Here is a 27,411-nt window from a genome sequence, read left to right on the forward strand (position 1 = left end):
ATTATTGCTGCTGAAAACTCTGCGCAACATGAAGTAGGACTGCCTAACTGAATGGTGTTCAGAGGCTACAAGGACGTCTCTTAAAATATTGTTCAGAAACAGAGATTTGTCATACAGCTGTAAATTACATATGTTATTTATTTAGTGGCGGTAAATTAAACAAATAATTTATGAAGAAGAGTTTAAAGAACTGTCTGAATACTGGAAAAATCAAGTTTACAATGTTTCATAAAAACCACCTACGAGTGAGCTCGACTGTTTCTAATGTTACCTTCCTGGTCTTTTCGCGATGCATATGTGGGAGGAGGCAATTTATTGGTTGCTTATTCTAGGGAAGTATGCTACCGGAAGTTTAACAGCAAATCATTTCATAGTGCTCACACCTCGTCTTGTGGCGCGTGACACTGCAGGGTGCTGAGCGTGACTTGCTAATCGTAACAGTAAGAAACACGCTGAAGTTTTATGGAGATTCTCTATTTCCTCGATGGATCTTAATGGATAATGATACCAAACTGTCGAGCAGTATTCAAGTACAGACCGAATGAGGATGTTTCAAACCACTTCTAACGCTGGTGGACTACACTTTCTACGGATCCCTCCAATGTATCTCAGTTTGGCGTTGCAACCTTATCGTGAGAATCCTGTTCCTACTACAAAACCAAGCTTTTATCGTAGGAAATATAATATGGTACCATTCACAAAACAGACCTTTCACTTCTCGTAAATTTTAACTTGGAAGAATTGAGTACAAAATGGAACGAGTGGAGTTTAGAAATAAGGCAATAAACAGCCTCCAAATCTGTGTATATAGAAGAAGAATGTCCGTTCACTTCTTTGTTTATTTGTTTGTAATTGATACAAAGCTACAGGTTTATTCCAATGTTAATGAAATTTTGCATACTTTACCTTCAAGATAAGAGGGGTATCATTGTCCACATAACACTTCGTTATCTGACACCAAACATATATATATATACGTAATATATAAAGGGGCAGGCAGTTGGCAAAAATCTGTAGAAGTTCTTCGCGGGATTACTTCACATTTATACATGATCCTCTAATGAACATTTACGCAGGCATAGGTTACATATTTTTAATAGACACAATATATAAGAGAAACTTCGTTAACGAACATTTAGAAAAATATTTGATCGATTTAGTTCAAATTTCTATAGTCAGAAAATTCATGAAAATTAAATGGCTAACAAATGAAATGTATCGTAGTAAGCTGACTGTAGTTCCTTAAACGAGAATACGTTACCCCGGCTATACCCGTCTTGGATGTAACTCCATCAGACGTGACTAGATCTCGGGAAGAGGGAAAGCTCCAGAATTTGAGAGAAACGTGATTGTAAACTCTTATTACTGAGCCGGCCGTGGTGACCGTGCGGTTCTAGGCGCTGCAGTCCGGAACCGCGGGACTGCTACGGTCGCAGGTTCGAATCCTGCCTCGGGCATCGATGTGTGTGATGTCCTTAGGTTAGTTAGCTTTAAGTAGTTCTAAGTTCTCGGGGACTGATGATCTAAGATGTTAAGTCCCATAGTGATCAGAGCCACTTCAACCTCTTTCTTTCAGATTCTGAAGGTGGCAGGGGTAAAATACAGGGAACGAAAGGCTATTTACAATTTGTACAGAAACCAAATGGCAATTATAAGAGTTGAAGGGCATGAAAGGGAAGCAGCGGTTGGGAAGGGAGTGAGACAAGGCAGGGCTGTAGCCTATCCCCGATGTTATTCAATCTGTATATTGAGCAAGCAGCAAAGGAAACAAAAGAAAAATTTGGAGTAGGTATTAAAATCCATGGAGAGGAAATAAAACTTTGAGGTTCGCCGATGACATTGTAATTCTGTCAGAGACAGCAAAGGACTTGGAAGAGCAGTTGAACGGAAAGCATAGCGTCTTGGAAGGAGGATATAAGATGAACATCAACAAAAGCAAAACGAGGATAATGGAATGTAGTCGAATTAAGTCGGGTAATGCTGAGGGTATTAGATTAGGAAATGAGACACTTAAAGTAGTGAAGGAGTTTTGCTATTTGGGGAGCAAAATAACTGATAATGGTCGAAGTAGAGAGGATATAAAATGTAGACTGGCAATGGCAAGAAAAGCGTTTTTGAAGAAGAGAAATTTGTTAACATCCAGTATATATTTACGTGTCAGGGTTTCTGAAAGTATTTGTGTGGAGTGTGGTCATGTGTGGAAGTGAAACGTGGACGATAAATAGTTTGGACAAGAAGAGAATAGAAGCTTTCGAAATGTGGTGCTACAGAAGAATGCTGAAGATTAGATGGGTAATCGCATAACTAATGAGGAGGTATTGAATAGAATTGTGGCACAACTTGACTAGAAGAAGGGATCGATTGGTAGTACATGTTCTGAGGCATCAAAAGATCACCAATTTAGCATTGGAGGGCATCGTGGAGGGTAAAAATCGTAGAGGGAGACCAAGAGATGAATACACCAAGCAGATTCAGAAGGATGTAGATTGCAGTAGGTACTGGGAGATGAAGAAGCTTGCACAGGATAGAGTAGCATGGAGAGCTGCATCAAACCAGTCTCAAGACTGAAGACAACAACAACAACAACAACATTACTGTTGTTACGTATGACATGTACCCTACAAGCTACTTTAGTCCGTGTTTCACAGTCATTATTATTATTATACACAGTGTCATACGAACTCTAAGACAGGTCTTAGATATAGTAACAACAAATGCCAACAGATCGTGCCGATCAAAAGATAGAACAGGACCCGAGAAATCCCCGAATTGTGACATAAACTGTTCGAACAGCTAGAGCCGTGTTCAGGCACAGCCCTACCTGAAACAGTGAAAACTAAGCTGAAACAATATAAGACGAGTTATCCAAATTCACAATAAGATACTTATCGCAAAACGAAACAACAAAGAACCATACAGATGAAGAAGTAGTCATTCATCGCATTTCGTTGAAGTTGAAACCCAGTGATTCAAATATGCCCTTCCATTTAAAGCGACTGCAATTTCTCATACTTCCTGAATTCGCTACGAGTGTCAGCAAGGCACAGTACCAATCGCTTTTGTGTGGCAGATATTAAACATACCGAGCAACGCCGGGAATTGCAGCTAGTATTTAACAATTCGTAAACTATTGAAGGACACAGCACTTTATGCAAATATGTGGAAATATGCAAAGTGTGGAATGATACAAAAGTACGACCTAACTGACCTCAAATTGTAGAACATAACTCAGCCCAGCAAATTAACTGCCACGGTCTTACCAGTAATTTCATCAGAACACCGTGCTCCTTCGAACATAGGTCCACATTCAGTGTCGACTTTACGCTTAAAGGCCATGAACACGAAACTGTATGTAACCAGAATGGCTGACCTCCTTTTGGAACAGCAAGCACGTGGCTTTCACAACAGCCAAATCACGCGGTTGGCTAAGAACCAACCGCTCAACATAGACTAAGTTTCAGATGCAGTGGTTGATCAACGAGCTTACGAAATTGTCCAAATCGATAGGTAATGAAGGTGGTTAATATCTCAGAGATACGAGTAAAGTAAATAATATGTGTTTTGAAACGGAAAACAGGAAACGAAGAAATGAAAGAGCAAGGAAACAGGCATCTTTCATCGAAAAGTTTCGTTATGGCACAACACTCTGCAGAGGACAGCTTAATATGGAATCCATAAAATATTGATGGATTAACAAAGTTAATCGGTCTTCTGAAAAACTGCGTAGGGTGTTTTTTTACGAGACCATTGACTGTTATAGACAAAGATAAAGTTTCGGGACCCAGCTTGCGAGGGCGGGCTAAAAAGTAATGCTTCCGAATTTTTTATGTGAGTATTCTTAAGGCTTTTAAATAAAAGGAAGTGTATTGACATTCTGTATTTTTATTCTTTCTGTCTACATATTTATTTCTCACGAACACATTTCTCTCAACGAGTGAAAAGTTAGTTGACTGTGTAGAACGCTTAACTTTGTTGGCAGAGCCACAACCAGATCTCTGCTTCATTACTGTCAAAGAGAAGTCCTCTAAGACGTTCACTAAGTTTTGGAAACAGCTGAATATGGGATGGGACAAAATCGGGATTGTATGGAGGATGAACGACGATAGTGAACCCAAGGTGTCGTACTGTGACAGATTTTGGAGCACTCGTCTGTGGTCTAACATCGTCATCTGAAAGAGAGAGTAGTCTATGTGTGAAAGAACTCTTTTGACTCGTGCCTTCAGTTTTCTGAGGGATTACAACCCACTATTTCTCACGCACAGGCAAAATTACGTTGCACAATGACAGGTTAGACGCTGCAATTCGGTATCCTCCAGCGAAGCGGGAAAGTCGGTCGAGTAATGTGCATGGTGTCAATTACTGAACTATATGAAAATAACATAAATTATTTACAAACTACGGCGTGCACGGACTTTCCTCAAAATGTAAACGTCAGTACAGATGTTCGGATCTAGGTTATGACATGTTCGATGTCCCTTTCATCATTGGCGATGATGTGGCGAAGGTGAATAGCGATGTTCTGCATGACCTGCTGAAGTGTTGGAACATCGACGCTGTCTATGACTTCCTGGATTGCTTTTTTCAGCTCAGCAATGGTTTTGGCGTTATTACTGTAAACCATGCAGTTAATACAGCCCCACGAAAAGGGGTCGCATGTGTTCAGATCCGGAGGCCCATGCGAATGGCTTCTGGGTACCTCAGAGCCAGAATGCGGTCCCCAAAGTGCTCTTCCAGGACATCAAACACTCTCTTGCTTCGACGGGGTATAACTCCGTCTTTCATGAACCACTGTCGAAATCAGTGTCATTTTGGATAAAGGGGAGGAAATCATCTTCCAAAACATTTACATACCATTCGGGAGTCACTGTGCCTTCTAGCAATATCACACCGATTATTCAGTAACTCGGGCCAACGGCGTTGCCGCAGTAATAACACCGAAGTTAAGTACTTTCGGGCTGGGATAGTACGTGAATGGGTGACCATCCGGTCTACGGAGCACTGTTGGCAAGCGGGCTGCACTCAGCCCTTGTCAGGCCAACTGAGGAGCTACTTGATTGAGAAGCAGCGACTCCGGTCTCTGACATTGAGCCGGAAGAGCGGTGTGCTGACCACGTGCCCCTCCACATCCGCAGCCAGTCACGCCTGTGGTCTGACGATGACACGGCGGAGGGTCGGTACCGTTGGGCCTTCATGGCCTGTTCGGGAAGAGTTTGTTTTTTATTCAATGCCTGGACATTGCACATCACATAATCACCTGTTGCGGGTGAAGAGACATCTCCGTCGCAAAAACGAGAATTCTCTGTCCTACAAATGCGCCAGATTTGCTTATTGACGAACCCATCCAAATGAAAGTGGGCTCCGTCACGAAACCAAACAACAATGCTCATAATAATTCCCATCATGCTCCGCGGCCAATCGTGTAATTTGTACGTCCTAACGCATCCGGTTCAAAAGTTATGACGATTTTATTTCATATACACTCCTGGAAATGGAAAAAAGAACACATTGACACCGGTGTGTCAGACCCACCATACTTGCTCCGGACACTGCGAGAGGGCTGTACAAGCAATGATCACACGCACGGCACAGCGGACACACCAGGAACCGCGGTGTTGGCCGTCGAATGGCGCTAGCTGCGCAGCATTTGTGCACCGCCGCCGTCAGTGTCAGCCAGTTTGCCGTGGCATACAGAGCTCCATCGCAGTCTTTAACACTGGTAGCATGCCGCGACAGCGTGGACGTGAACCGTATGTGCAGTTGACGGACTTTGAGCGAGGGCGTATAGTGGGCATGCGGGAGGCCGGGTGGACGTACCGCCGAATTGCTCAACACGTGGAGCGTGTGGTCTCCACAGTACATCGATGTTGTCGCCAGTGGTCGGCGGAAGGTGCACGTGCCCGTCGACCTGGGACCGGACCGCAGCGACGCACGGATGCACGCCAAGACCGTAGGATCCTACGCAGTGCCGTAGGGGACCGCACCGCCACTTCCCAGCAAATCAGGGACACTGTTGCTCCTGGGGTATCGGCGAGGACCATTCGCTACCGTCTCCATGAAGCTGGGCTACGGTCCCGCACACCGTTAGGCCGTCTTCCGCTCACGCCCCAACATCGTGCAGCCCGCCTCCAGTGGTGTCGCGACAGGCGTGAATGGAGGGACGAATGGAGACGTGTCGTCTTCAGCGAAGAGAGTCGCTTATGCCTTGGTGCCAATGATGGTCGTATGCGTGATTGGCGCCGTGCAGGTGAGCGCCACAATCAGGACTGCATACGACCGAGGCACACAGGGCCAACACCCGGCATCATGGTGTGGGGAGCGATCTCCTACAATGGCCGTACACCTCTGGTGATCGTCGAGGGGACACTGAATAGTGCACGGTACATCCAAACCGTCATCGAACCCATCGTTCCACCAATCCTAGACCGGCAAGGGAACTTGCTGTTCCAACAGGACAATGCACGTCTGCATATATCCCGTGCCACCCAACGTGCTCTAGAAGGTGTAAGTCAACTACCCTGGCCAGCAAGATCTCCGGATCTGTCCCCCATTAAGCATGTTTGAGACTGGATGAAGCGTCGTCTCACGCGGTCTGCACGTCCAGCACGAACGCTGGTGCAATTGAGGCGCCAGGTGGAAATGGCATGGCAAGCCGTTCCACAGGGCTGCATCCAGCATCTCTACGATCGTCTCCATGGGAGAATAGCAGCGTGCATTGCTGCAAAAGGTGGATATACACTGTACTAGTGCTGACATTGTGCATGCTCTGTTGCCTGTGTCTATGTGCCTGTGGTTCTGTCAGTGTGATCATGTGATGTATCTGATCCCAGGAATGTGTCAATAAAGTTTTCCCTTCCTGGGACAATGAATTCACGGTGTTCTTATTTCAATTTCCAGGAGTGTAGTTCAATAACTGCCACCCTGTACGTGACGTGTAATACCTGAACCAATATTGAGAACAGAATAAAGAATTCGGAGGTACTACTTTTCACCGCGTCCTCGTACAACCAAGAAGGTAGTGAAATGTTTACAGTACTCACATGGTGACTCCGAGAGCGAACATGTCGTCGTAGTGCTTCCTGGTGGAGTAGTTGGGCACCACCATACCGTTGGTGATGACGAGGCGCGGCGCCGACGCGGGCGACGGGAACACCCCCAGCGGGTGGCCCGAGTACAGCACCAGCGTCTGGTCGCGCTCCAGCGAAGACAGGTAGCGCATCACCAGCCAGAACTGCACACCACACACGGTACATACACAAACTCACCGCTTCCCCTACTTCTCTACAAAAGCATTTCTAATAGCCTGTCTTATATTAGTGCAGAAAAGTCATAGAACTCTTTGAATCACAAGCATTTGGAACATGAAACATGGTTTACACTCACGTTTCTGGAGACCGAAAATCTCTTATATCAAAAATTAAAATGGATCCGCTGACAGAGGCCTGGGGACGGTCAGCTCGCTCTGCTCGTCCATGAGATCCAGAGCGCCGTAGACAACCCGCTCCTGCCGTGTTCGTCGGTTCCCGGTTGGTTGATTGATGATGATGTTTGGTTTGTGAAGCGCTCAACTGCGGTTATCAGCGCCCGTACAAAGTCCCAATGTTTACACAGTCCAGTTTTTTTTCGCAATCCAATCTAGCCTCTGTCACATATGATGATGATGATGATGTGATGAGGACAACACAAAAACCCAGTCCCCGGGCAGAGAAAATCCCCAACCCCGCCGGGAATCGAACCTGGGACCCTAAGATTCATAGGCCACAACGCTGGCCACTAGACCACGAGCTGCGGACATTGATTGGTTGATTTGTGGGATGAGACCAAGTAACTGACTGTCAGCGGACCAATTTTAATTTTTGGTATAGGAGATTTCCTACCTATCTTTGGCACATAAAGGGGTAAAATATGCTGCTATAAAAATTTTCTACAAATTACCAGTTGAAATAAAATGTCTGACAGACAGCAGTAATATCTTCAAAAATAAATTGACATCATATCTCCTTGACAACTCCTTCTATACCATAGATGAATTCTTGAATAGGAATAAATAAATCAGTAAATATAGTATATGCATTTCGTGCCATTTAATATAGATTTGTGTACCTATATGTTATGATAAAATGTAGTAGTCCGTTCATTTAAGATTAGATGGTACTTTTTTATTCTTCATTTCAATTACCTGTTACGCTGTTTTGTAATAGTAGCAACATAGATTATTATCTCTTTGTTACAACGGTAAGTCAAGCAGAAAGAGAGCTTTTTTATTACGGCATCAGCTCACATCGCGTGCCACGTTCTACCGTGGTTAATGTAAGCAGTGTAGCTACACGGTCTGGTCACGTCACTGTGAACACCGCCTATGTTCGACGTTAAGGTACAATAATCACTCACAGACGGAGGAGAGTAGCGACAGCAGTGGAGGGTATATAAAGTGTGTCGGGGAGGACGCGGTCAACAGTACAGTCGTAATAATGCAGAAACGGAGCGATTTATCTGACTTCGGAAAGGACACGACTTTCGGCCGAACGGTGGAAACATTTCCGAAACGGATACGATTTTCAAACCATTGGCGTTCCGCCCTAGTTACAGTGGTAAAGTAAAATGGGTCTAACCAAAACCAGAGCTGAGGCAATTATGGTCCACCATGGGCCATAGACGACAGGAGTGAGCCGCGAAGATGTGTACGGTGTAGTGGGACGCGAAATTGAAGCGTCACCCATCCACCAGTGTCAGCCCAGTTCGCAGGTGAATATAAGTTTAATTTAGTCTTTTGTTTACGTATTTTGTAATATTTGTAATGGTTGTGAATTATCTTAAGTTTTGTATTTATTTTTTTATGTTTCATGTACGGAGAGGGCAGAAACGGAGCGATTTATCTGACTTCGGAAAGGACACGACTTTCGGCCGAACGGTGGAAACATTTCCGAAACGGCTACGATTTTCAAACCATTGGCGTTCCGCCCTAGTTACAGTGGTAAAGTAAAATGGGTCTAACCAAAACCAGAGCTGAGGCAATTATGGTCCACCATGGGCCATAGACGACAGGAGTGAGCCGCGAAGATGTGTACGGTGTAGTGGGACGCGAAATTGAAGCGTCACCCATCCACCAGTGTCAGCCCAGTTCGCAGGTGAATATAAGTTTAATTTAGTCTTTTGTTTACGTATTTTGTAATATTTGTAATGGTTGTGAATTATCTTAAGTTTTGTATTTATTTTTTTATGTTTCATGTACGGAGAGGGCAGAAACGGAGCGATTTATCTGACTTCGGAAAGGACACGACTTTCGGCCGAACGGTGGAAACATTTCCGAAACGGCTACGATTTTCAAACCATTGGCGTTCCGCCCTAGTTACAGTGGTAAAGTAAAATGGGTCTAACCAAAACCAGAGCTGAGGCAATTATGGTCCACCATGGGCCATAGACGACAGGAGTGAGCCGCGAAGATGTGTACGGTGTAGTGGGACGCGAAATTGAAGCGTCACCCATCCACCAGTGTCAGCCCAGTTCGCAGGTGAATATAAGTTTAATTTAGTCTTTTGTTTACGTATTTTGTAATATTTGTAATGGTTGTGAATTATCTTAAGTTTTGTATTTATTTTTTTATGTTTCATGTACGGAGAGGGCAGAAACGGAGCGATTTATCTGACTTCGGAAAGGACACGACTTTCGGCCGAACGGTGGAAACATTTCCGAAACGGCTACGATTTTCAAACCATTGGCGTTCCGCCCTAGTTACAGTGGTAAAGTAAAATGGGTCTAACCAAAACCAGAGCTGAGGCAATTATGGTCCACCATGGGCCATAGACGACAGGAGTGAGCCGCGAAGATGTGTACGGTGTAGTGGGACGCGAAATTGAAGCGTCACCCATCCACCAGTGTCAGCCCAGTTCGCAGGTGAATATAAGTTTAATTTAGTCTTTTGTTTACGTATTTTGTAATATTTGTAATGGTTGTGAATTATCTTAAGTTTTGTATTTATTTTTTTATGTTTCATGTACGGAGAGGGCAGAAACGGAGCGATTTATCTGACTTCGGAAAGGACACGACTTTCGGCCGAACGGTGGAAACATTTCCGAAACGGCTACGATTTTCAAACCATTGGCGTTCCGCCCTAGTTACAGTGGTAAAGTAAAATGGGTCTAACCAAAACCAGAGCTGAGGCAATTATGGTCCACCATGGGCCATAGACGACAGGAGTGAGCCGCGAAGATGTGTACGGTGTAGTGGGACGCGAAATTGAAGCGTCACCCATCCACCAGTGTCAGCCCAGTTCGCAGGTGAATATAAGTTTAATTTAGTCTTTTGTTTACGTATTTTGTAATATTTGTAATGGTTGTGAATTATCTTAAGTTTTGTATTTATTTTTTTATGTTTCATGTACGGAGAGGGCGGCGCAACGAACGGAGACAGCATCTTCACTGCCGGGACCAGAGACAAAATTGCCGGGCGGTATACGTCGCGGGTCGACAGCCAAAGAGCAACAGAAGATCCTGAAACCGAGTTGTTGCGTCGTGCTTCTAAAAACTAAAAAATAAGAATTTGTAATGTTTCTACAACAATGACGTCATAGAAAGTTTAATCATGTTGTAAATGTTCAGTCCTATCTTGTCAAGCCTCAGGTTCACGTCTATGTGTAGTATATAGGAAGATAATAAACTAGTGTATACTACAAAAGTTTAAATACGTGTTCCGAGAATTTATTTATCAAGAATTTTGTTAAGGGAGAAGTATTACTAATTTATTTGACAAGATTATTAATTTTTGACTACGTTCATCGCGAGTTTGAGTCTTGAAAGTTTATTCAATGTGGTTTTAATATTTATTAAAGCAGATAACTTGCATTAATATAATTTCTGAGAAGAAACAAACGACATCTAAATTGAAAAACGTTCGCGCAAACCAATTGTACAGAGTGACGTAATTCTGCTCATACGACTCAAATGATGATGTTTTAATTACAGTTTCGTTCAAGAACCATTCAGAGACAACTTTAAGAGAATTTAAATAATTCTGAAGTGTTTTGTAACTGACGTAGGTGACGAAGTCTGCACATGGTCATATGTCAAACGAAAATCATTTATACGTAACTTACGTCGTTACACTACAACGGGCGAATAGACATCCAGCTATTGACAACCGACCACGCTGTTAGGCCAAGGGGCTACCAACAGTTTTACCGGAACGACCGTTCAGCTAAGATATCCGCGTAAGCGTTTCCGCAGATGCTGCAACTTTCACGGCAATGCCGCAAATTGAACTCCGCTGATTGGCCACAGGAGGGCTTATCAGAATACTCACGTTTTGTGCTCCACGTGTGGCCACAGGCATGCACGGCGTGAAATATCTTAAAGCAAGGACCCTGCAGCCGGGAGGAAGTGTTGTGGTGTGCGGAATGTTTCCGTGCTTTCCCTTGGTGATATGTGATTCTGGAAGGCACAATGGGTCAACACAGATACACATCTATACTTCGAAACCATGTCCACCGCTACATGCAGTTCGTTTTTACTCAGCATCTACCAGCGGGTCAACGCAACGTGTCAAGCAGCTTGCAGTGTACGTTCAGATAGCCTAAATACCACAGCACCGCCTGACTGACAAAGCTGGCCGATCGGTTCTAGGCGCTTCAGCCTGGAACCGCGCGACCGCTACGGTCGCAGGTTCGAATCCTGCCTAGGGGATGAATGTGTGTGGTGTCCTTGGGTTAGTTAGGTTTAATTTCTTCAAAGTTCTGGGGGACTGATGACCTCAGATGTTAAGTCCCATAGTGCTCAGAGCCATTTGAACCTTTTTTTTTTTTTTTTTGACTGACCAATATCAACTTTTTGACACTGCTTGCATGTGATTCTCTAGACACTCCTCTGCACCAAGGGATGTAATTACACATATATTGTAATCAGCGGCATCATTATAACACTTCCTTGCGGTACACTTGAAACTACCTTTCAGTCTGTCGATTTTGTTCGTTATGAACGACGCTTTGAGTCCAGAACACAAGCATGGTTCCCGGTAAGTTCGCATTTTATTCACTAAAAGGCAGCACAGAAATGAACTGAGTACCTCGCGTAAATGAAACCGAGCGACGTGGTTCAGTGATTAGCACACTGGGCTCGCATTCGGGAGGACGACGGTTCAAAACCACATCCGGCCATCCTGATTTAGATTTTCCCTAAATCGCTTCAGGCAAACGCCGGGATGGTTCCATTGAAAGGGCTCGGTCGATTTCCTTCCCCATCCTTACCTAATCCGATGGGACCGATGACATCGCTAGTTATTTAGTTGGTTGCGTGTTCCATTGATCAATCGTACGGTACGGTAGCCGTTGTGATGTGGAACGTGTCAAGTGCACAAGACATGCACATATGAAACAATATTTTTTAATATATATATTTTACAATACAGAGCTAAAGATTAATATTTCTACTTTTGGAAGAATAAAAAAGTACCATCTAATCTTAAATGAACGGACTACTACATTTTATCATAACATATAGGTACACAAATCTATATTAGAAGTAAACTGCATGCTTCTCTGGTGAGGAGTTATATAGGACATTAAATCTATAAATATGATGTTAAGAAAAATAGAGATGAGAGCCCCTTTTTTTTTTTTTTTTTTTTTTTTGCAAACCAGCCTAGTAAAGGCTAACCCCATCTAGTGAAACTAATGGAAAATATTAGGATATTGTCTATGAGAAAGACAGTGCTTAAGAAAGAGGAAGTGATTCTGACAACAAGGAACCGCAAAATATTTACATAGTCGCAAGTAACGGTTTGAAATTATCAAATAAGCCTCTATTTCTCAATTGTAACTCTTCATTTAAAAAAAGGCCGTCTTTTCGTATCGCGTATCTAAAAATCTCTAAATCTTTGAATATAACTCATCTCCGTCCTTTCTTTCCTTTTTGTAAGATCTCAATTTATTCGGTTATTTGGATTATGGCCCGATCTTTGCAAGTGTTCTACAAATGCAGAATGATGCACTTTCAAGCTTTTTTTACCTAACAGATGTTCTTTATACCTAATATTAAATGGCCTTCCAGTTTGTCAGATTTAAAATATTGACAGTCGATCACATGTCATTTTTAACGATGAACACTTTTTTTAAGGCATGAGCTCGCAACATGTGTAGCGTTCTACGGTGTGCTTTACGGAAGCGCTGTATGTTATTTATTCTTACAGTGTTAATGATCGTATGACAGCTACTGCTTGTGGCCTGAGGTGGTTAGGTCGTGATTTATGTAAACCGATTTAATTAGTCTAACCAAGTAAGTTGTTGCTTCGTTTTCCAACTGGGAATTTTAATTATTTTACATCATAACAGGTAGCTAAAAGTTATTGATTGTTTTGTTATTACTTTTAGATAACATAAGGCACATCTGAAGAAGATACTCATACCAGTGTCGAAACCTAGGAAAAATTTAAATAAACTTCCGGCAACCGACTGGCTGTTTACTTTATTAATTGAATCTTACTCACAGTAGCTGTTAACATAACAGCCTTGTTCAAGTTGTTACGTATGTATTTCCTGTGGATCGTACGTATTATTGACTACTCCGTGTAAGATGTCATTGATTTTCTGGTCAAGCTCGAAATAGTCAGCCTTCGTTTTTCCGACACGGTAGAGAAATTTCAAGACGTCTCTCTCTTCGTCTTTGGCAGTGAAACAGATGAAATTTTCACGTGACTCATTATACAATAAATGTTCGATGAGCTGTAATTGGCTAAAGGCGTGTACTACGTCAGTTCTGAGTTTGTTGCTTCGTAACCATTTTCTTGTTATTTCAGTACACCAAGAATTCTATTGATGATGACTGCAATTAAAATCAGAATGCCGAGTTAAATAAATGCCATTGTGCGACATACTTGCTTTTTTTTTCTTCGTCATTGCTGTGGTCATTATTTCTCTAGAATTCGGAAATCATTGTAGACGTGGTAATGCAAGGTGAGTTGGGCAAATGGTCAGTAAACACGCTTTGCAAGGTTTGGAGTGGGTGAGAGTGGAACACTCTGCTGTAGTTTGTTCTAGCAGCCGGACGCCAGAGTCCGGTCTTTCTTGTGTCTCATTCGAACAGCTACGTTGATATCGATGAGGAAAATATCGACGTTATCGACAAACAAAGAGGTTGGGGGACCCAGCAACTCGTGGTAGGTGGTGCTCATGGCCACTCATCTGCTCCTGCCACCTACAGGCCAGAATGCCCTGATAAATCAGTGGCCAGCATCTATACAGTCACATAGCTCGCCGAGTGAAGACTATACACATCATCCTCGAGACGCACCATTTGGTCTCTGGCTTCCTTTAAGAACTATTTGCTGCTGTGGTGATTACGACCTTCGGTAGACTTATGAACTTACTGGTATCATTCTTCGACCATCAGTTTCGTTCGCTCACACCAACCTAGGTTGTTCAGGTTTCTTGTGAACTGTCATTTGTTCTGTGGTTATTTTGGAAAGTGGCTATAATTTCGCACCTTACAAGCACTCATCCTCATACTTTACCGTGACCTACAAACACAATTATTTACCATGTGATAGGTTGTACATCGTATATATGAATATATAAAGAAGACTGACATTGTTACGTACATCTTGTAAATAATTGTTAACGCATATTGCAAGAAAGGCAAGGGAGTGTCTATGTTATAAAAACGGCATAGTGAATGATTGCCTATACTAGTAGAGGTTGGGACGCCAGTAGAAATGAAACGGCTAGCGGAACTGAAGCCCTGGGGGAAGGCCCACACAGGTATGTTGGTCCTGCTTAAATACAGGAAATAGCAAGATGGACGTCGTAGCACCTAAGCGCTGGAGCACAATAGAATCGCGACTGGCCGGTTTTGTAGCCGAACCAGAAGGATTATATTTCAGAAACGCTGAAAATCTTGGACGCAGGTGAGAGGAAGGAAGAAGCGGCACCTCGGAAATCACGCAGGCTGGGTTGTTTCCAAGGATTTTTACTCAGAAGCGTACCATTGTACGAGTATAGGTTTTTCCTCGCAAACTTTCCGCGATGAACGACAAAAGACTAAAATATGGTTGGTCGGCACTCGGAAGAATCTGTAGGGAGGGAGAGTATTCTGTGGTTTCGAGAATATGATTCGCTTTCGGAATTACAATAGGAGGGAGCCAAACATTGCTGGGAAGCCAGCGCTGGAGAGACGCGGTCTTCCATTTTGAGATCCCGTGTGTGACGGTCGCTCAGTATCAGATTCTTGTTGGTACGGACGGACTTGCTGTCTTTGCTCTCACGAGATTTTATAGTTAGAACGGCTAGGCACTGTACTGTTGTGAACTTATACGATTCTGGACTTCGCCTCAGGTTTGCAAGTCGTCGTTGAGTATGCAGCATTGCCGTCGGCGGTGGTCTAGCGGTTCTCGGCGCTCAGTCCGGAGCCGCGAGACTGCTACGGTCGCAGGTTCGAATCCTGCCTCGGGCATGGATGTGTGTGATGTCCTTAGGTTAGTTAGGTTTAAGTAGTTCTAAGTTCTAGGGGACTTATGACCTCAGCAGTTGAGTCCCATAGTGCTCAGAGCCATTTGAACCATTTAGTATGCAGCATTCAGTGATTGAGAGCACTTCTTCTGCCTATACTTACGTTGAGACGTTATCTGAACTCAATCTGTAGAACACAGAGAGGAGAAGACAGTATTAGAGTGTAGTAATCCAAGGACCGCCTTCAGCCGTCCTACTCTTTGAAAGAGTTTATTTTGTGGATGGAGTTCTTCCATCGTCGCAGACGTGTACGAGAACAATCACTCCGACGTACTTGACGCAGTACATACGGTGTTATTGCTAATTGCTTTGGTTTATTAAGGGCTATAAGGTTGAACAACTGTGATCACGTAGGATTTATTTCCACTGACGTTGCAGTCCATTTAAGATCATCTTTAAAAGTAGTGTCTTCTTGTGTTTGGTACATAGATGATGTCAGTCATTTCGTGTTATTTATATTTGTTCGCGCTGTCGTAATAAAAGGGCAGAGTTGTTCAGTGGATCAGTAATTTTTGTTTGATGATATAAAAATTTGTAATAAAGATTGTTTTTATTATACAATAAATGTATAAGCAGCAACAACGTTTATCATTTAGTATAATTAGTTCCCTTAATCATTACTTTCTGTTTAGGTTTGTATTTATATGTTAAAGAGCATTAAGAGATCCTAAGATCTGCGTCAGGGGGTAGTCAGACACGCCCAAATATTCATTTTCGCGTTTGTCATTTTACCTTGCGCACAGTCATTTAACACCGGCCTGGAGTAACATCTTGGAATTTCATTGTGTATTAACAAATGGTGCGCACGTTGGTCGCAAGAAGTCAATCGAGCGTGTACAAAAGTATCTCTCACCTGTGCCCAGTTGGAGAAGACCTGTCCGTTGCCCCCGTAGGTGACGAGCTCGTGTGGGAACTGCGCCACCGCCGGGTCCAGGTTGTTGAGGATCATCAGCATGATGGCCGCCGCCTCTGGACAACGGGCAGGCAGAAGTTGCAGTGGATAAGCCCTGGGAAGTAAAATCAGAAAGTACGTTAATGAATGAGGTGTGTGCTCACTAACTGAGCATCCGCTGCGTTGAAAGGTCCCACTGAGTCCGAACAGCAGAAATTTAGCTACCCATCATAGCACGATTCATGGTTCGAGATCCTGCTAAAGGTTGATAAAATCTCATGACACTTTCCGTTCTTATTGTCTTCGTGAGTAGACTGAATATTATACCAAATCTAAGATTCACACTGAATTCTGGCAGAAAGGGCACAATGATAGCAGAAAGTTATTTCTGGGCGCTTCTGGTCAAGAATGCTATTCCACCAGACTGAGTTTGAAATTATTTTTAATTGCACTCTCCTTCTGGAAACTGCCCATACTCAACTTCAGTGGTCAGAAACAGTCTGAAAAGCTTGTAAGTGTGTTTCAGGGTCGGTTGCGATGGGTCAAAATCGTTAAGAAAAAAAAAAAAAAAACGAAAAACGGGAAACTGCGCCGTTTTAGAGTTAACTAGCATTGAAGTTAGGCAATCAGACCATTGTGCGCACAAATTCAACCGGCCTGCCAAATTCGATTATTGTCAGTTGTTCTCACACCATTGATCACAGCGCCAGCGACTGCTCAGTCTTTGGCTTGGGTTCGATCTTTACTATCATCCCTCGCCCAGTTTTTGAATCGCTCTCTTGTTGGGTATTAGGAAACCAAACGAAGACCACGTTTGGTGACATCGTCTCTGAGGGGGAGCTATAATTTGCGCGCAACACCCTGACCGGCTAACTTCAAAGCTAATTAACTCGGAAAAGGTCCAACGTATCGAATTTTTTTCTTGCCTTTTATTTCTCAGCCCAGCCTACCCTGCAGTACCCTTATAAGCTTTTTAGACTATTTCTGACCATCCTGCATAATAACAGATACAGATACAACGTCCTCGTTTCGTCAAGATCACTATCACTGGGAAAACGTTTTTGAAGTAGATGACAGCGCACCGACAGAAACAGAATGTTGAAATTACAGTGAAATTCAGACCATTAGCTGCTTACAGGCGTTGATGAATACCAACAGGGTCAGTTGAAAATGTGTGCTGCGACCGGGACTTGAACCCGGGATTTCCTGCTTATATGGCCGACGCACTATTTTTTTTTTTTTTAATACATTCCCTATCCTTAAACCTGAGGTAGTCTCATGAGGAGTTATAAGCATGGCAATATCAATATAAAACTCTCACATTCTTGCTTTTTGTTTCCTTGGTCCATTTTTTTGGTATACAAGATGATTTGGAGTATCTTCTGTACCACTTGGCACAAGTCCTGCTGCCTGAGCACCATTGTTTGATTCTGCTTTGCGTCGGGCAACCGACTTATCGGAGCTCATCGTGACCACATCACAAAGCTAGAAAGAGCATCGTGCCCTTCTCGAACGAAAGGAAATACGGATTCCCTCAAGAGACCGATGAAATGTTTAGTTAAATTCCATGTCCTAATTAACTTTCAGTTCTAAATTAGCGTCAACACAAAACATCTGATAATCATGTCACTTTTATTTTCACTCTAACTAAAATACAAAAACGTCAACACAATACACATCAAACGAACACTACTCCGCTTAACCTCTAAACATTCATGATGATTGTTCTATATCGTGTCTCCCTACCACTTTCGCGCAACGACGCTCTGAGCGTGTTTTTTAGGGAATTAACTAGTTTGAACCTGGGACCTGTTGCTGGTAAGGAGACGCCAGACCACACATGACATGTAGAATTCAGAAGAGTTTAGTGAGACTAGCGATGATATAACCAAGTACTAAATGATTTCAGCGTCAGCTCCACTGCACTCCCTATAAAAGAATCTTAATACTAACTAAATTTAGTGGAAAGGGTTCAAGGCTTTCCTATTTTTAGTTAGCTGGTAAAATAACGTCGAAAAGGCAGTTAAGTTTACCATTGGAAATTTTATTCTACTCACAAAACATCGTTTATAAATTGCACTATTGATAAAAGGAAATGTTTTAATACAGGATGGTAAAAACCAACTGCGTTCAACAAAAATGTGAACGAATATTCCCTAAATGGGTTTCCAAGTTCTACAATCGATCGAAGGATGACCTATGCCATATCACATCTATAATCTAGGTTTAAATTAAGTTTCACAAAAGAGAAAACTATCAAAATGGTCTACAGTGACCCTCAATTATCTTCAGTTACTTATCTAACTTGTCGTAAATTACAGTGGCTGATGTGGCTTCTCAATAACTATATAAAAGAAAAATCATCGCGTTTCAGATCTGTTCTTCAAGTGGCAAATGTGAACACCATGAATTTTAATTAACGATCACCATTAGTATTACGCAAAAAAGGGGTGTAACAGATGAGACTTCTGCAGTTCTGAGTGAAGCTTTATGCGCTCAAATATGCGGCATCGCGTGCGTTCATTACCTTGTCGGTGTTTAGGCAGCGACAGGGCGGCAGCGGCCGGCGCAGCAGCCATCCAGCTCGCCGTCTCGTAACTTCTCCTTACTACAATTTACCGAAGTTAGTTTAAAAAAAACTATCTGGCTATGTTTTCATCTGACCAATCAGGGTCTCAATGTTAACCTTAAGCTCCGCCTACAAAAATTCTGTCTATCCAATGAGAAACGTTATACTTTTCGTGGTGGGGCAATGTTTTTTAAAGTTTGCAACGTAACAGAGACGCTAAAAAGTCTCACGTTAAAACCTGCAGCTGGTGTGGTCCTTTTAGCGTTATCGTGAGATCTATACTGCTCTTCTGGAGGGCTCTATCTTTTAACATGGGCTGGGGAGTGATCCTAATGTAACAGACACGCGAAAAGGCTCACGCTAAAACTTGCGGGTGGTAGTGGCCCTTTTTGTGTTATCGTAAGATCTATACTGTTTTTCTGGAGGGCTCTAGCTTTTAACATGGGCTGGGGGTTGTTCTTGACATACCCTGAGACGCGAAAAAGTCTCACGCTAAATAGTGCGGGTGGTGAGCCCTAGTGGTTAGCTGGAGACGTGGGTGTCCGTCCCTCCGTCCGTTATCGTAGGGCCTTCTAGCTTAACACGGTTCTGCTCTCGGCTTCTGTCCTCGTTTCTCCCCTCGGAACTGCGTCTGCCTCACGGTGGGAAGGTATGACATGCATTTAGGCATTCTTGTGTTAGTGTGTGGCATTCCATTTGCTCACTCGTTACTTGTATTGCTTTGGTTAATTTCATGTCACGATTTATTCGGAGCTATGTGACATACTAGTAAATTTGCTTATTATGTCAGGGTTTTCATGGAAGGTGTTGGATTTGCCTGACACCTTACAAACCTGTGTGATCAATCGGCCACTACATATAGCGCCATCTTTCGGCGAATACATGAACTGAACCCTCTGTTGGACTGAGCCACCGAGGACACAGAGGACAGAGCGACTGCAAGGACTCGTCTCTGGCACGCTCCCCGTGAGACCCACATTTCCATCTTACTGTCGGCACATTAAATTTGTAGTGTTCTTATCCATTATACTCCTTACTCGTGGTAGTCAATCAACTGATTCCCGTAAGAGTTTGAGCAATGTGAGTGCATCCGCCCTGAAGAAGATTATTGGCCTTATCTATATGAAGATGGTATCTGTTCTTTCGACATGTCCGAAAGAACAGATACCATCTTCATATAGAAACCGAATGTGTTCGGTGTCCGTGAACGGAATAGAAGAGTAACAGCTGGGAGAAAATCCTGACAGGGATTCAGCTCGCTTCCTGGATCTATTTAGGTTTTCCGTTTCTAGCCAGATTATTCTGAGTTGCTGGTTGATTAAGTGAAATAATTTTGCATTTACAAGCTCTTCAATTAGTAGCAGGAGTAGAAAATTCCTCTTAGAGGTGTGCGACAGATTTAGTATTTATTATAAGGAGTAATCATAAAGTTTCCATTAGAAGGCCGAGTAGTCCAGAATCAGTTGGTCAATCATGTCGCCGTGAGCAATGAGGCAATCCTCCCAAAAGTTTCCATTAGAAGGCCGAGTAGTCCAGAATCAATTAGTCAGTCATGTCGCTGTGAGCACTGAGGCAATCCTCCCAGCGACGCACCGGACTGAAGATACTCGTTTGGTAAAACACCGTGTCGTACTGCATGAAAAAGTCCGTAACTGCCTGCTGCCCATCCTCCTTCGACAGGTGCATGCATAAACGCCCAAAGGATCAGGCTCTGCGGTGACTACAGCCGTTATGAAATACATTAAATGTATTCGCAATTGCGATTAATGACAGCCATCGGCTGTAGAATGGAATGTCCTAGACCGGGACTCGAACCCGGATTTCCCGCTTATCGCGAGCGGTCTCCTCACAATTCGGCTATCCGTGCACGACTCACGGCCAGAACCAACCTTCCAATCTCGTCATCCAGGCGTCTACGACCTGGACTCTTACATCCTTTATGTATATTCCCGTACAGGTCAGACGCTGTACTTGAAAGTCACCTGCCCGATGTCGGCAGAGAAATGCGACTTTGCAGTGCCCGCGTTATTCTGATTACGATACGAAGCTCCTTTGGACATGTGTGCCTGTCCGGGTAAGCGACTTTCATATACAACGTCTGATCCGTGCGGCAATACACGTAATGGATGTACCAGTCCAGGTCGTAAACGCATGGTTGACGACATATGGAGGTGTGGCCGTGAGTCGTGCACTGATAGCCAAATGGGAGCCAGCACGGTAGCTCAGCGTGTTCGGTCAGAAGGTTAGCTACCCTCTATAACAAAAAAAAGTGAGTGAACGGATCAACGGAGAACTAGAACGTGTGTCATCGGGCGTCCGCCCCGAACATATTCAACGAACAATATACAACAAAATGGCTTACATTTTTTTTAATAAAAAAAGTGGTAAGCGAACAGCTCATGATAACCGAGAAATCCGGGACAGTCTACAGCTGATGGTTGTCGTTATTCGCAGTTGCGAATACGTTTAATGTGTCCTCCGACAGGAGTCGTCGATTCCTCATAGGATTTTTTTTTCTTTTCAATGAACCTTTGGCGTGATAATCGCATGACGGGTTTGTCTCGCTTGAGATGACGTCACTTCTGCGTTACGACATTTGCGACATGAGAACGTCCGTTATCATGAAACAGCGACGCCCTTGTTGGAATTTTCCTGTACGTTTGGCCTTAATTGTACGCAGTAATTTTTCCAGCGTTGCGTAGCACCTTTCCCTCATGATGGAGACACCAGGTTTCTTGAAATCAGCAAGCAATGGCCTCCCAGATCGACCGGTGTATTGTGTGGAATCGCACGGAACATGCCGCAGCATTCCACAGCCGTGCATTTCAACAGGCATTCTACCCTACACACATTCTTAATTCTCCATGGATGTCTACCTGTATTTGTTCTTCGTAAGCCATCATCATCATCATCATCATCATTTAAGACTGATTATGCCTTTAAGCGTTCAGTCTGGAGCAGAGCCCCCTTATAAAATTCCTCCATGATCCCCTATTCAGTGCTAACATTGGTGCCTCTTATGTTAAACCTATTACTTCAAAATAATTCTTAACCGAAGCCAGGTACCTTCTCCTTGGTCTGTCCTGACTCCTCCTACCCTCTATTGCTGAACCCAAGAGTCTCTTGGGTAAACTTGCTTCTCCCATGCGTGTAACATGACCCCACCATCTAAGCCTGTTCGCCCTGACTGCTACATCTATGGAGTTTCCTCATTGTGGACACCCTCCTGTCATTGTTCCCATCTACTAGTACCTGCAATCATCCTAGCTATTTTCATATCCGTAACCTCAACCTTGTTGATAAGGTAACCTGAATCCACCCAGCTTTAGCTCCCATACAAAAAAGTTGGTCGAAAGATTGAACGGTGCACAGATAACTTAGTCTTGGTACTGACTTGGAGAAGAGAGTAGATAGTAGCTGAGCGCTCACTGCATTAGCTTTGCTACACCTCGCTTCCGGGTCTTTCACTATGTTTCCATCCTGTGAGAATATGCATCATAAGTACTTGAAACCGTCCACCTGTACTGACTTTGTTCCTCCTTTTTGGCACTCAATTCGTTTATATTTCTTTCCGACTGACATTACTTTCGTTTTGGAGATGCTAATCTTCATACCATAGTCCTTACATTTCTGATCTAGCTCTGAAATATTACTTTGCAAACTTTCAATCGAATCTGCCATCACAACTAAGTCATCCGCATACGCAAGACTGCTTATTTTGTGTTCACATATCTTGATCTCACCCAGCCAGTCTATTGTTTTCAACATATGATCCATAAATAATATGAACAACAGTGGAGACAGGTTGCAGCCTTGTCTTACCGCTGAAACTACTGTGAACCATGAACTCAATTTATCGTCAACTCTAACTGCTGCCTGACTATCCATGTAAAGACCTTTAATTGCTTGCAAAAGTTTGCCTCCTATTCCATAATCTAGTAGAACAGACAATAACTTCCTCCTAGGAACCCGGACATATGCCTTTTCTAGATCTCTAAAGCATAGATACAGTTCCCTGTTCCACCGTAACACTTCTCCATTATTTGCCGTAAGCTAAAGATCTGGTGCTGACAACCTCTAAGAGGCCTAAACCCACACTGATTTTCATCCAATTGATCCTCAACTAATACTCGCAGTTTCTTTTCAACAATACCTGAGAAGATTTTACCCACAACGCTGATTAAAGAGATACCTCTGTAGTTGTTACAATCTTTTCTGTTTCCATGTTTAAAGATTGGTGTCATTACTGCTTTTGCCCAGTCTGATGGAACCTGTCCCGACTCCCAGGCCATTTCAATTATCCCGTGTAGCCATTTAAGACCTGACATTCCACTGTATTTGATGAATTCCGACTTAATTTCATTCACCCCAGCTGCTTTATTGCACTGCAATCTATTGTCCATTTTCTCCACTTCCTCAAACGTGATCCTATTTCCATCATCATTCCTATCTCATTCTACCTCGAAATCTGAAACATTACTGATCGTATTTTCACCTACATTGAGCAACTCTTCAAAATCTTTCCTCCATTGTAAACCAAGAAAAGAATAATTACATAGTAGTGCTTTTTGGACGTATTTGGTAATAACATCGCCATAGTTTAGGTTGTAGCATTTACCACACGCACGTCGGAAAGGCACGAATGCCACACTAATCCCTTGCCTAATTGTCGCTGCATGTATACCCGCATCACAGTTGCCCGCTGCGTTGCCTATAGGTTGTAGCAACGCCGTCAAAGGATATCTTTTTGATCACCTCTTATAAAAACTCTGTAGTGTTCACCGATGTTTTCCTTTTTTGATCTCCACTTACACGTCGCGGTTTCGCCATGTTAACATCATATCTGTGGTAAAAGCGAAAGTACATATGTAGCAGCTAACATATTTACTTCAATTGAATGGGCCATTGTAGAATGCACATACATTGATGAACCAAAATATTATGACCATTGCCGACATCTAGACTGAATTCCTCCTGATGGCGTTAGATGCATGTGAGATAGTAAGGAAACTATGTAAGCGGACCAGAGGCAAATGGGGAATCATTCCAGCTACATTGACTGACTAAGAGGCTTTAACAAAGGGTAGATTGGTATGGTCTATTACCTGGGAACAAGCGTCTCGAAAACGGTGAAGATGGTCGGCTCTTCGGGTGCTACTATCGTGGGCACCCATCGAAAGTGATTGAAGGACGGCGAAACCGAGGTGTTGGTCTTTCACTCTTCATGATAAACCGTAGAGGCTGTTGGTTCGACGCCTGCCGCTGTGGCCGAGCGGTTCTAGGCGCTTCAGTCCGGAACCACGCTGCTACTACGGTCGCAGGTTCGAACCCTGCCTCGAGCATGGATGTGTGTGATGTCCTTAGTTAGGTTTAAGTAGTTCTAAGTCTAGGGGACTGATAACCTCAGATGTTGAGTCCCATAGCGCTTAAAGCCATTTGTACCATTTTGTTTTCTCGACCTCAGAGTAAAGTAGGGTAGGAGGCGTTGTGTGGTGAATCTGACGGCACAGTACGGTGATGGTGCAGGCACAAGTATTTTGGAGCACACCGCTCAGTGCACACTGTTGAACAAGGGACTCAGCAGCAAACGACCCCTACGTGTTTCCATGTCGACCTAAAACGTCGGTAACTGCGATGGAAATGGACACAGGATCAACGGATTGATGGAAACGTGTCACCTTGTTGGATAAACCATGTGTCCCTTTACAACAGGTCGATGATCGTGTCGGGATTCTCTGTCATCAGGGCGGACGGCTTCTCGTAACATGCACCGAGCCACCGACGAAGGCGAATGGGGCCGGTATTATGCTAAGAGGGACGTTCACCTGGGCTTCCATGGGACCTGTGTTAGTAATCTAAGACACAATAGCAGCTACGGCCTACCTGAAAATGATTGCCATCCAGCCCCGTCCATTCATGCTTGACATCTTCTCTGACGGCGATGGTCTCTTCCAGCAGAATAACCGTCAGTGTCAGAGGGCCAGAACTGTGCTACAGTGGTTTGAGGAGTATCACAGTGATATCAGGGTTGATGTCTTTGCCACCAAATTCATCTGATTCGGGCCTGATGGAACACATCTGGGACGCTATCGGGCGCCAACTTCGCGGCCACAAATGCATTGAGGTTGACGGACATCATTTGGAGCATTTATTGCTTTAATGTGGTATTTACAGGTAATCACGCTGTAACAGCATACGTTCTCAGAAATGATAAGTTCACAAAGGTACATGTATCACATTGGAACAGCCGAAATAAAATCTTCAAATATACCTACGTTCTGCATTTTAATTTAAAAAACCTACCCGTTACCAACTGTTCGTCTAAAATTGTGAGCCATATGTTTCTGACTATTACAGCGCCATCTATCACAAAGCGAGAAAAGTGGTCCAACTAAAACATTCATATTTCTTTACGTACTACACCAATATGTAATCAAAAATGGGGGGTTCCTATTTTTAAAAAAACGCAGTTGATATTCGTTTGACCTATAGCAGCGCCATCAAGCGGGCCAACCATAGCGCCATCTGGTTTCCCCGCTTCAAGCTAGACAACTTTCGTTCATTGTAGTTTTTTCGTTTGACGCTTATTTCGTGAGATATTTGCCCCGGTCACGATCAGTGGGCCACCCTGTATACGTCAAGTTATGAAACGTACAAGACGTAATAGGAGTTTGCTCAAGGCGGGAGTCGTCCGTCAGTCAGTGCCACCGTGTGTTCCTTCCCGTGTCAGCGCCACAATGTGCGTCGACGCTTGCGTCGTTGTGTGAGTGTTTGTGTTTTTATCTCAATACGTATAGTCATTTGTGTATCTCTCTGTCTCTCTCTCTCTCTCTCTCTCTCTCTCTCTCTCTGTGTGTGTGTGTGTGTGTGTGTCTGTCTGTTTTTGCGTGTAAGTTTGTCGGTTACCATGACCCGTATAAGGACTTCCCCTTTAGAATCCAGAGCTGGTCAACAGGCCAATTTTCGTCCGTCTACGGCATTAATCATCGGATGTAAAGAGAAACCTCCACAGCAATTACTTTACAGACCAACCTGATGATGCAGAGAGCAAAGACGAGGAAAATGGAGTTGGTAATCGACCCCTCTTTTGCGAAAATAAAAAGTAAGGTGACTGGTCATGTGATACATGAATCATTACGTGTCATATTGCAGAATGCTACTACGCAAATTAAATTTTCGGCGTAGGATTTTGCTTTCCAGTCTATTTGCCGGTTTTTGTGCTCGCGAATACGAACGCCTTTTGAGTTGTATAACTGCTTGCGGAGGAAACAGGTTGCTACTGTGTCTATAAGCCGGTTGTGTTGCTATGGGGAAAACGATACGCTGCTGCTTTGGCTTCATCCCAGGATTTTTACGTAACGGACTGCCCGACCTGGAGGAGAAGCTTCGAGGTTTCGCCGGTTTTGCCACTTGCTATTTAGAGAGAAATAAGACTTTTCGCATTTCGCAGTTTCGCCGGCCAGTGTGGCCGAGCGGTTCTAGGCGCTTCAGTCTGGCAACCGCTACGGTCGCAGGTTCGAATCCTGCCTCGGGCACGGATGTGTGTGATATCCCTAGGTTAGTTAGATTTAAATAGTTCCAAGTTCTAGGGGACTGATGACCTCAGATGTTAAGTCCCATAGCGCTCGGAGCCATATTTTTTATTTCGCGGTTTCGTTTATGTGCAACGTGGAGGCACATACCGCCGGATCTACCAAGTTTTAAATTTCAGGGGTGGCACGCATAATCAGGTACAGAATTCAGTAATTTTTGAAGTAACCACCGACTATCGTATGAATATCGTGTTGAACGCTAGTGTGTAGCGTTTTGCGCTATTCTCTTCTGCATTACAGTTTTGACCTTATCTCGTGGCTGTTACCGGGGTAGGTGGAGTGGCACGCAAGATGCAGAGCATCCATAGCCTGGAAGGATGGGGTTCAAATTCTGAGCCAGCATAGGTGTGGTTCCTGCGTGTGCGTGCGAGTGTGTGTGTGTGTGTGTGTGTGTGTGTGTGTGTGTGTGTGTGTGTGTGTGTTCTTGTGTCCAAACAAGCATATAAGGCACATTCTCTTTTACTGAAACCATCTTATGTTGTTATTATATCCGTGCCGTCAAAGATTGTTGGCACAAAGTGCCCTGATAAGCGGTGGCCCGTTATGGATGATAAAGTTATCATTACAGTTTTATTTTTGTTTCGCTAATTAAATTTGCTTCTGTGAAAATACCTTCACAACAGAAAAACATCCCGTTACATGCAGTCACCAAAACGCACAACACTATTGTGAAGATATCTCCAAAAACAAAGATAATTGTGGTAAAAAACGTGATAATTGATAATTATGTTGTTATTCTGCAATGAGCCACGGGAGATCACGTGTTTCCTTTTGCCAAAATACCTGGAAAATATACCTGAACAGCCTCAAAAATCTTGTCAGTGAAATTTGGATGAACCCTATATATCACTCATTAAAGCAAATCAGT

General features: G+C 43.6%; 1 protein-coding gene across 1 annotated transcript in view; it reads right to left on the minus strand.

Annotated features, from left to right (window-relative positions):
- Positions 1–27,411, minus strand: part of LOC126272393 (urocanate hydratase-like) — a 391,889-nt gene that overhangs the window by 341,903 nt on the left and 22,575 nt on the right. Inside the window, exons 3-4 of the mRNA XM_049975217.1 lie at positions 16,344–16,497; positions 7,038–7,228 (exon numbers count right to left, since the gene is read on the minus strand). Of these exons, the coding sequence (XP_049831174.1) occupies positions 7,038–7,228; positions 16,344–16,497 (345 nt within the window). The remainder of the gene's footprint in view (positions 1–7,037; positions 7,229–16,343; positions 16,498–27,411) is intronic.

This window comes from Schistocerca gregaria, chromosome 5 (assembly GCF_023897955.1).
Source record: "Schistocerca gregaria isolate iqSchGreg1 chromosome 5, iqSchGreg1.2, whole genome shotgun sequence".
In the NCBI taxonomy this organism is placed as follows: Eukaryota; Metazoa; Arthropoda; class Insecta; order Orthoptera; family Acrididae; genus Schistocerca; species Schistocerca gregaria.